We start from the raw sequence: 12,405 nt of genomic DNA, 5'->3' as shown, positions 1-12,405 counted from the left end.
ATAATCTAAGTACGAGCCAAGTCCTGAAGGGCTTCACACTCAGCCATATGATTGTTTATTTATAGTGTATTCAGGTTAGTCTGATCCGTACCATACTCAGTGCATTGTTGATTTTTTCGGATAGTGTTTTTTTCTTTTGCAGAATATAAGTAGTGTTTTTATGTTTTTATTATAGTTATAGTTTGTAAAATTTTTTATTTCAACTTGTGAAAATATTTACAATGAAAAACTGCATTTTGTCATGTTTATAACATGACCTTTGTCATGTTGTGAACCACATAGTTAAAGTTAAAATCCTTCAAAGAGGTAATAAGGAGCTAATAATTGTGGAAAATTGAAGAAGTGTTGCATTTGCCCATCAAAAATAGACAAAGAAAACATGCCAGTAAGTGAAAGAGACTGCACCATCAGTATGTACAAATTGTGCACTATATCCATAATTCTGGATAACAAAAGTATATTAATTAACATGAACTAATCTTTTGTTCGTTATGTTGTAGACAACATTAGACACTGAAGCAGTGAGCCTGAAGAGGGATTGGAAAATTACCAATCTGAAATGCATTGTTAAATAAGCAAAATAAAGTGAACTGTTTTAATCTCGGTCTCTGTTATTTGCTGATAATTAAGAAAGACGTGATAAATATCATTAGTTTCATTATTGGAAGAAGAAACCTTTACTTATAACTTTTCATATTTTTGATTTTTATTGAATGGCCAAAAGCTTAATTTTGAGGGTAGTGATGAGTTTAAAAAAAATTGTAAATATTAATAACGAATAACATCTTCATTAATATTAAAGAGCATTGATGCTATTAAATTAATAAGGAACACCAGCGCTCCTTATACACAAACTATCATGCCAAATTTCGTTTCTTACAGTCGCCAACGCACACATTCCCGGAGTATTTTTCCTCTTTTTTTTGACTTTTTTGGGTTCAGAAGGTCTCAAAACGTGAAGATTTACAAAAACTCTGAGGGTCAAATTTGACATCGATTTCAATGCTTTCTCTGTTATGTACAGTACGTAACAGCTGGGAAAGTAAAATTAAGAATGTTTAGAAATGCATTTAACTTATCGCTACAGAATATTTTGTCTTGTTTAGAAACGTTTAAATAAAGGGTTAAAGAAAGAAATGTCTTGTTATTTACTTTCAAAATTAAAAAAGAAAAAAAAAAACTAAGTAGGGTCATTTTGACTCGCACCATCTTAGTTAAGAGTTAAAACTCTTCCTTTTCTTTGCACACTTTTACACAACGAGTTAGAATATTCTATCTTGTTGCCTTTACACAACACAAATGGCACGCCCTTTGACTAAAAGGAAAATGGCGGAGATGAATTTAATTTTTCTCAAATGTGGTATTACTAGACACTTTATGTAGTTTAATCTAGCTTGTTGGTTGTACTGTATTTATTTTCGCGATGGAGTTCCGGCGCTACAGCGACACCGGACATTTAAAAACCGGATGTGTGCACCGGTTTAATGCGTCATTTGCGTCTGGAAATATCAATATTTCTAAACTCATTCGAGTGTAAATACTGTCGTGATAAAGTATTTTACGATGAAATGATATACGTGTAAATAACTACCCGCAGGAGTGATCTGAGAAAAATATTTCGGACAAGTCTGCACTATCAACAACTTCGATTTTAGTAACAGCTATTTTGTTGTAGACCAATAGGCCAAAATATACTTTTTTCAAACTCTTTCCACCATGCAGGTACTAATAAGATTTTTTTAGCAAGCCCATTATGAGTTCGGCCAGGTTTGCGATGGGGCGGCCGGGTGGTGAGGGACAAGGACTGACATAACCTCGCATAAATGCCTGTGGTTTTTCGATCTGTACGGATACGGGCGATAGTCTGCCATCCTAACCGCTCGGCCATTCACCCGTCAAAGTCCAAATTATGCTGCGAAAGTTAGAGTAACGAAGACGTCATTCTCGTGATTTTACCCGTACCCGTAATTACATCTGCAATTTCCGAGGATGACATTTTTATATGTTAATGTAACTGGATAGTTACGCTACGAATTCATGCGCCAATATAATAGAAAATTTATTTCAAAACATTTTATTTTTTAATAAAAATAATCTTTACAAAGCATTAATAAAATTCCGCTTCCTCGGCTACGTGAAATGAATTAATAATGGATGTCACTACATTAATTAAAAATAATTAAAAATAGATCATTATTTTCTAAGTTGAAACGATCCACAGTTAAAAGATTTTATAATTAATTTAAATATATTATTTCGCAGTCAATTTCATAAATTTCTTTATACTTGGACGGAACAATAATTAATATTAATGTATTAAAAATCTCACCACCAGATGGGGGATCGGTCAGTAAATAATAGTTAAACAGACGACGTCCAATAATTAGAATGGAGAAAGGTAAATAGCGTTTATATTTTGAACTTAAAACTTTAAAAGGTCAGCGCCTCAGGCCAAATGTATATAGTGATTTTAAAATAAATTTAAGGGAAGGAAAGTATAAGAAAGGATAGTTACTAAATACTATCACGTGATTTTCATTTAAAGCAGATAAATTTCAATAAAGATTTGTTATCTTTTACTTTAGAGATGTTAAATAATCAAATATGGTCTTTGGTATTAAATCCTTTTAACTGCATGCTGACAGGCAATAAAAGAATTAAATTTAATATGAATGGGCTTTTGATTCATTAATTCAACTGTTGTTTTTAATGTACATTTTTTATTACAGGATTATTATTTAATATTTCACCTGACACCAGATGCCCTTCATCAAAAATTTTAAATTACTGTTGTTATAATTATCATGTGACCCAATATAATCCATTTTTTTGAAAAAATGGATTTTATTGGGTTGCACAATAATTATAATAACGGTAGATTGGACAACAAATGAATTATATCTTAAATTGTTATAAATTTATAATTCATTTATTCATTAATCTTGAGTACGGTATTTAATGTTCTTTAAATAATCTTAAATATGCAAATAATGTATGTATTCTATTAAAAGAATCTAATATTATAATCTTTATAAAGCTGTTCAGTTCTAAAAAGCAACATCAAAAAGTAAGTTATTTTATTTAGGATTTTAGTTAAATGGAAAAAAATTTTTTCTTGAAAAGAGAATGTGAAGGTTAAAATTATTTTCTGAAAGAAAAATCTGGAATATATCATCTCTTTATGACGATAATCTTATATTTGAAAAGAATTTTTAAATCTTTACCGACGTATTATTCTAATATGAAATATTTTAAATTTCGAGACTAAAAATTTATAAATTTTTTAATTTTATGTTTTGCTTGTAAACAACTTCTGAAACAATGTTCCAATATATTCTAATAGAAGAGATATTAATTAATTGTGTGTGTTACTGTGATAAGAATATAATATGATGATAACTTACTTGAACAGGACTTTTTTATTATTAAAATTGTTAAATTTGGGAAAACTGATACTGTCTATTATTCAACAGGCTAAATTTCATATAACAATGAAAATTTCCCTTATTATATTATAAATTTAGAGATTATAATTCAAAAAGGATTTTTACAATTTGTATATATGATTTTACAAGTTTACTTGATGTTTGTTTATATGTAGAATATTGTGAAAATTATATTATTTTTACATTATTTTATAGTTGTAAATCAAGCATTTGTAACATTTTGTACGAATGATGCTTATGCAGTTGGAGCTTTAGTATTAGGCCATTCTCTTCAACAAGTAAACACATCAAGAAGTTTAGTATGTCTTATAACAGCAGGTGTTTCAATGCACATGAGGTATATATAATTTTTGATTACAGTTAGTAATAATAACTAAAGTATTAATTTAATTATTAAATAAGAATCTAATTATATGATGCAAAGCTAGCTCAAAAAGTAAAACTAACTCTATTATAATAATAAAAAATAAATCAACAAAAATTTATTAACATTTAATATATTGTCCTCTTGATCACAATCTCTTCTTGTTAACACTATTTGTATATTATATTCTAGCAATACACTTATAGTGAAATCAATATTTGTGAAGTATAGATGTAGTTAAATTAAGAACATTTTTTTATTTTTAAAATAAATATAATAATAATTTTCTTTTGTATTTATCATACTATAAATAATTTATAAATTAAAAAATTTTCAGATCTTGTCTTTCCTTAAAATTTGATATAGTACGAGAAGTAGATCTACTTTCTAGTGGAGATGATGCACATCTATCTGTTTTAGAAAGACCCGAACTAAGTGTGACATTTACTAAACTCCAATGTTGGAGATTAATTCAATTTAATAAATGTGTATTTTTAGATGCTGATATAATGGTAAGCAAGAAATTCATTTGCATTCTATTGTAATTTATCTATTACATATTATTATACTTAAAAGTGTAACTATGTTAAATAATTTGTTTTCTATCATATTGTATTTTCAATTGAAGGTCAAAATGTTCAATTTATTTGTTCAATCAAGTTTTAGTAGCCAATTCTTAATTATAACTTAAACTACTTAATTACAATACATTTTAATTTAATGGTAATAGTAATAACAATAGTAATAATAACAACAGACAGACACAATCAAAACACATACAGATTATAAGCCTGCCTGGAAAAGAAGACTAGAAACACAAATAGATACCATTAGACAACAATGAGACAGGTTGATACAATACACTAAAAAAACAACACACCAAACTTAATGAAAGATGTTAGGAAAATGTTCAGGAAAATTAAAACACATGGTATGAACCACACAATACACATGCATAGGAATTGGCATTCTCAAACAAAACTAGCAGTCAAGTTGCAAAGACTCAAACATTACAAAACTTGTATGCAATGAAAAGAACAAAATAAATTATTTACCATGAGACATTTTTCTACAGACAACTATACATCAAACTCAGTACACAATCACAGCACAATGGCATGCCAACAGAAAAACAACTTGCAGGTAATTGATCTGTTCTTTAGTCCAATTCAGTCACACACAAAGGTGAAACTAGTTGGATCAAAGAGGAAGAAGAAAATATACACAAGACACCAATCATGCTCTGTAGAAATATATGAGTACATCAATGATGTACAACATGCAGTACAAGAACATGTAGTTGGAAGACACCTGGGGCCGTATTCCGGTCATTGTCTCTCATCTGTCATCTCTCTCAAGCCGGTCACTGATTGGCTAATCATTTGTTTACATCTCGAGAGATCGTCGCGTCTCTCTAAACGTGATTCTGGACAACTTTTTCTCTTCGCTTCTCTTGTTTATCAGAGACGAGCAGATAGTTGTCTTTCGCCTCAATTTTGTTATATCCAATATGGATGACTTGATGCTACTCGTACTGTACGATCTTTGTTCTGAGTATCCTTGGTGTAAGTTTTTTGTCTCTGATAAAAGGCAGATAAGGGAAAAAAACAAAATCAACAATTTTAGATTTTTAGTTTTGTTGTTTTTAAAGCTCATTTTTAAGCTAAAACAAACAAATAGTATTAAATCTGCCTCATTGTATTTTTTTTTTTTTTTTTTTAATTTACTAAGTTTTGTAGTGTTGGATGTTATAGTGTTGTGTAGATATGTGTTGATGGATAAAGCTAGCATAATTCTAGACTTACTATTAGATAGAAACATGAAATTAATGGCAGAAAAAATAAAGGGATTATGAAATCTGGGATCAATAGAACATAGCCAAGGCAATTTATTCATATTATCTACTTATATCAATCCTTGATTTCAAAGCATAAATTTTTATATCTGCCAATTTTTAAAAATATGTTCATGATGATCTTTTACATGTCAAGCAATTCATGCTTGACGTGTAAAAGACCTATTGATTTAAGGTAATAGCTAAATGAAATGAATTCTTCAAATGTTATGAAAATGTGAAATTTTGGCACTGAAAATATATAAAATATATTATTAGTCTAAAATATATAGATTTTTTACTTTCAAGTAATGTAAAATCAACTTTAATATAATTTTTAATAAAAAGAATTATGTTGATTTTACCTAACAAAATTTGGATATTTATTTGTAGATTCTTCATTGATATTTTGTTTTATATTATTTTAAGTAAAATATTATTCTAATTAATTCTTAACTATGATATATGATGCATTTCTTATATATATAAATTTGATGATAAATTTTAAAATATTTATATACCGTATTTTATGGACTATAAGAGGCTACAGACTATAAGACGCACCTTAATTTTTAAGCAATTTTAAAAAAAAATACCTATAAGATGCTACGGACTATAAGACGCACCTGAATTTTGGAGGCAATGTTTCGAAGAAAAAAGTGCGTCTTATAGTCTGTAAAATACGGTATTTAATTTTATTTTTTAGCACTACAATTACTATTTTTTTTTTTTTTTTTTTTCATTAAAATAAATATTTTAGGTTTTGCAAAACTGTGATGAATTATTTGAAAAAGAAGAATTGTCAGCTGTTGCAGATGTTGGTTGGCCAGATTGTTTTAATTCTGGTGTTTTTGTATTTAAGCCATCTGAAGAGACTTACAAGAAACTTGTTCAACTTGCAAATGAGAAAGGAAGTTTTGATGGTAGATTTAATTTTGAAAAATTTCTTGTTTTAAACTTTTATAATTTTTATGTGGCATTCCAAAAAGAATGTTACCATTTTGAATTATTGTAATTATGTTAGTTGTTATTTGAGAACATTTTAATATGCATTAAGACATTGGAAAACTGTCCAAGTTTCACATTTGGCTGTTATACTTTCTCAGTGTGTGCACCTCGTGTCACATGGCACATATCCAACTGATACTCAAATTCTTTCTACATTCACTATAGCATATCTCTTGTTGATCCCCTCACAGCAGCCACAGTTCTACAACTCCCACAAATTACTCATATTGCACAATGATGAATAATTCCAACTTTGCAAACTGCAGAACACAGAATGCTTTCTCTGTTACAAATTGCCATTTTCATTTACAGCACTTTCCAGAAATAGACAGTGAGACATTTGAATGCAGATAGGAGATGAAATTCAGACAGTTACTCTATCAATTGGTGTATATCATATGCTTCTCAGATAATAATTAACATAATTACAGTAATTTAAAATGGTAGAATTCTTTTTGGAAGATTCTGCATATGTTCAGAAAGTTATGTAGAGAAAAATAATTTTTAAATTTTCATTCTATAAATTTATTGTGTCAACTCAAAAAACTTCTGAACTGGGACATTATTGATACATTTTATCATAAAACACTATATTTCAGGTTCGTTTAATCAAAAATAAAATAAAATTAGGATAAATATTTTAGAAACAGAATAGCTAAAATAGTTTTATAATTAAAACAGTTGTAGAATGTAAAATATAAATTAGTATTTAAAAATATTAACATATCAAAATAATAAATAAATATTGCAATTTTTTTTCTTTTATTATGATTTTTAGTCAGTTTATTGAGATTTTTTTAAAACATGGATAATTTTTCAAGAATAGTTAAATATAGCTTGAGATAATTTTATTGCAAAGAAATCATACTGCCCTGAAGTTTTAGAAGAAGGAATTTTATATTTGAAATAATTTGATTTTAAAAATTATTTTATTTAAATTTGTACCAAACAGTAATTTTTGCAACTAAATATATAAGTAGAGAGTTATCATCTGTTTGTTATTATTTTTATTCTAGATACTATCACTTTATTTATCAATTTTTAGTTTACATTATATGCCTAATTAAAAATAATTATGGTAGATCCTCAATTATCTGAGGTAATGTGGACCAATGCTACCTTGGATAACAGAAAAGTCAGATAAAATGGACAACACCACCCATTTAAATTTTAAAATTATGAATACAGTATCACTTTTAAGCCTCTATTTTTACCTTTGTGAATTTAATCATATCTGAAAACATTTTTTACATCATTCAGCTAATATACATTAGTTTTAAGAACAAAAATATGTATATTTTATTATACATATTTTAATATTAAATAATTTTATATTAATTTTTTTAATATAAAATATTAAATTTAATATTTTAATATCTATCTCTCTTTGCTTTATGGTATCTGACGTCACCTTCCGACCTCCAGGAAACCTCCCCATCTCTCTCTATCCATACACCATTCCTCTTTAAGTCCATTTTCATTACATGCTAATTTTACTCTGTCATACCAAGTTCACCTGGGTCTTCCTCTCTTTTTCTTTTTTTGTGGAATGTATTCCATTGACTTTTTCGGAATCCTCTCATCACTCATTCTCCTTCATATATCCAAGCCAAATTTGCTTCCTCTGTATTTCTTCCAAAACTTTCTCCTTCAATCCCATTAAGTCTTTGATCCTCTCATTAGATTGTGAGATTGTGCAGAATCTCGAAAAGAGAAAATGTTTTAATATAAACATTTTAATAAGATTGTTTTGTCTGACATTGAGATTAAATAATATGAGGTAACAGAAAAAATCATTTTGTAATACATGTTATTGTTTTAAACTTTCTGTAAAAAGTACTTTAAGAGTACAGTCTAAGTTAAAAGTACTACAGTATTTAAGTGCTTGACACATTGCAGTTTTTATGAATTATAAGAAAAATATTTAGTGTAAGAAGAGTATTTAGTGTATTCATATACAGATTTGCCTTGGATAATTCAGAACCTCAGTTAATTGGAGCTTGGATAATTGAGGTTTTACTGTACTTGTAAATATTTATCATGAAAAATTATTAAATTAAAATAGTATTAAATTTAAACAAGAATTTAGTTGTAAAAACACACAATTAAAAATCATGTAAAATAAAACTCATTCATATTTAATATATTCTCTGTTTTTGTTTAATGATGATTATTATTATTATTTACAAGAACATTTTATTTAAATTTTTATAGACAAATTTCAATAATAATAATGTCACTGTTTTCAATCATATCAAATCTATAGGAAATCAAAATTATTTATTTTGGCATTATGTTTGGATTATTACATTATTTTAAATAGTTATATAAATAATGCTTTACTCTAAAATTAAATAAGTAAATAAAGTGGTTTTAAAAAGTTTATAGTTTTATATTTGGTTATAATGAATATAAAAATAACTTAATGAAATTTTTAAATACACTGTTTTTAAATATTTTATAGAATATTTTTATGCATAATAATAATGTAATTTAATAAATATTCTATATTCATATAGTACAAAAGTATTTGAAATATTAATATATTTAAAAAATAAATTATTAAAAACTGCTTTTTGATTTAATTATCTTGTATTAAGGCATATTCTATCAACATTTGACTTTGCTTTGTCAGTCCAATTTTATTTTATAATTACTCTTTTGCATGATTGGAGAAATTATAGAATAAAGTTGAAGTGACAAAATAAGACAAGTACTTGTTAATAGGTCTTAATTTGAAAAAATAATATTTAAGAACACTAAATCAATTTATACTTCACTACAACTGTTTGTGGATTTTACCAGGTGGTGATCAAGGACTTTTAAACACCTATTTTTCTAATTGGGCAATTAAAGATATTCATTGCCATTTATCATTTATTTATAATATGAATGCTAATGCTATGTATACTTATATGCCAGCCTATAAACAGTAAGTTTTGTTTAATTATTTTAAATTGTTTACTCTATTTTATGGATTTATTTCTATCTTTTAAATTATTTTTTTAAATAGGTTTGGTAAAAATGTGAAGATAGTTCATTTCTTAGGTAGTATTAAACCATGGATGCATAGTTATAATGAAGAAACAAAAAATATTAAATATGATTCAGATTCATCTTGTATGCGAGAACATCTTGATAGATGGTGGCAAATATTTATAACAGATATACAGCCATTAATTGAAAAGAAAAAAGAGGAAGTAGTTGAATTTGTAAGTTAAAAATTATTTTACTAATTTTTTTTATTGTGACAGTTATATGGATATAGTAGATATGAACAGTTATATATGGATATAGAAATTAATTAAACATTCTGCTTGTATTAGAAATTCTGAATTTAGATTGCCTTGATGTTTAATTGAGGTTGGGAATCATTCCCATCCATATTTACCTTGCTATTTTGTAAATTGATTTCTCAGTGACTGATGAAATTGAGACAAATGATATAACCTGTTTAGTATTTATGTCCAAAATTTTTCAAGTAAAGAAAGAATTAAACTATACTGTTTTTATTTCTTCAACAAAGTAAAAACTTAAGTATCAGTTTTATAGTGAGATACAGTGAAACCTCACTTAACGAGCCCTTCGCATAATGAGTATTTTGCATAAAGAGCAAAACAAATTGTAAAAAAATGACTTGCTTAACAAGTGATGTTTCACATAATGAGTGACAAGGAGATGGGAAGTCTTGGATTGTGCACATGCTCCATCAGTCTGTGTTTAGCACTCGTTCCAGCTAGCATCTTAGTGTCGCTTGTGATCAAATATTTTTTCAAACTTGTGTTCAGACATATATGTATAAACATCAACAACCATTGCCCATTATATAATAAACACATCAAATGATATGCCAAATTCTTGGGCTATGTAAAGGCTATAATTAAATATTAGAAATTAATTAATTTGACTATTATGCTACCATCTTGTATTAAATTTAATGACCAATTCCAAATTAAATTTTAAAAATGTCTAAATTAAAAATTAATAATTTATAATTATTAAATTTAATATTAGATGGCAGCATAACTGCCTACCTCTAGTCAAATTAATTAATTTCTAATATTTAATTATAGCCTTTACATAGCCTAAGAATTTGGCATATCATTTGGTGTGTTTATCAGACATATTATCTGTAATTTTTTTTCTTTTCTGCAAATTGAATTCGCATTTCAGGTTGGTTCATTTTGTGCTAGAAGAAAAGATGAAGATGATTCACACTCATTAACAATGTTTATTGTATAATTTTCTTTTAATAAATGTTATACATAAAATATTTGAGTATTTTTTTTTGGCATGGAATGCATTATCGTATTTTACATTAATTTATATGGGAAAAACTGTTTTGCATTATGAGTAAAATTCTGGAACGAATTATGCTCATTAAGTGAGGTTCCACTCTGTATTAAAAGAAGTTTTACCAGTGTATATATGTAAAATAAGACTAATATAGACAGATTAATAACCTTTTAAAATGAATCATTATAATTTTATATTTATTGCTTTCCGATATGTAATCAGTAAGGTTAGGACATCTAGGCACATAAATAGGAATAGGAAAAATCTCATAAATAGTTATAAAAATCACAATTTATCACTCATATGATTGATAACTTACATAATATTTTTATAACTGTTTATGTGATTTTTAGTGGCTAGATGTCCTAGCTTAGTGATTAAGTATATATTTTAATTTAGGTTAAGAAATAATATGCAAAATTTGATTTGTATTTTAAAATTATTATTTTGTCAAATTATTTCAAAAGGCAATAGAAGAATTATTATCCAAAATCATTTAAATTTTAAAATTATATTTGGATATCTATGGCTATTGATAAATTCAAAAGTACAGTAATAATTTAAAATATTTTTAGATAAAATACAGTACATCATTTATAAAAATTTATGAGTTAATATTAAATTAAACTTTCTAACTTATTTAAAATAATTCTAACATTGTTAGTTGCATTTACATTTGTACTTTTTTTATAGGGATCACTTGAAGAAAAATTATCTAATATTACAATTAATACCATTTGTGAAGAGCAAACATTCCAAGATAATGTGACATCAAAAAAACCATATTCTCGACAATATGCTTGGGAGCAAGGTCAAATAGATTATTTGGGTATAGATGCTTATGAAAATATCGAAAAAAAACTAGATGCTGCTATAAAGGGAGATGTTTTTGATACTTAAAAATTTTTATTTTAATTATATAGTATAAATATAGTTTAATTACTTTAAGTACAATTTTTTATTTGCATTTCATAAAATATTTTTATAATTATGTAACCATATTTCTGATATATACAAATCAAATATTTGTTTTATTTAATTAAAATATTTCTAAACTCAGTACATCATTACTGGGAATTGTTAAATTTATACTTTTTTATATTAATAATAGATTGATTGATTTATAAATTGCTTGCCATCAGTTTTCAGTTTCAAACAATCATTCAAAACTATTTTCCAAAAAATTTGCAAAATTATTAAAGAATTTAATCTCACCTTTTTATTATATTCTGAATTTAAAAAAATTAAACTAACTTGTATCAAAAACCTTAATTTAAATATTGTTTTCTGCATATATAAGGACTATTCTATTAAAAAGTATATATATATATATATAATTGGTTAAACTGAATATAAACTTAACAATATGCTTAATGATGAGAATTAACTGCCTCATGCAAATACTAAAAACATATGAATAGATATTCATTTCTGTTTGTTAAGAAAATATTGAAACT

The 12,405-nt window shown here is 26.3% G+C and overlaps 1 protein-coding gene across 1 annotated transcript; it reads left to right on the top strand.

Moving 5' to 3' along the window:
* The first annotated feature begins 2,337 nt into the window (after positions 1-2,337).
* Positions 2,338-12,182, top strand: LOC136989139 (glycogenin-1-like). The gene is made up of 7 exons (XM_067287238.1): positions 2,338-2,398; positions 3,642-3,783; positions 4,148-4,322; positions 6,405-6,567; positions 9,458-9,584; positions 9,666-9,864; positions 11,642-12,182. Exons 1-7 carry the CDS (start codon positions 2,389-2,391, stop codon positions 11,846-11,848), a joined length of 1,023 nt encoding a protein of 340 aa, XP_067143339.1. The 5' UTR covers positions 2,338-2,388; the 3' UTR covers positions 11,849-12,182.
* Positions 12,183-12,405: the final 223 nt, after the last annotated feature.

The sequence above is a fragment of the Centruroides vittatus genome, unplaced genomic scaffold, assembly GCF_030686945.1.
Source record: "Centruroides vittatus isolate TY-2023 unplaced genomic scaffold, ASM3068694v2 scaffold_435, whole genome shotgun sequence".
Classification (NCBI taxonomy): Eukaryota; Metazoa; Arthropoda; class Arachnida; order Scorpiones; family Buthidae; genus Centruroides; species Centruroides vittatus.
This window is presented reverse-complemented; position numbering and strand designations above follow the sequence as displayed.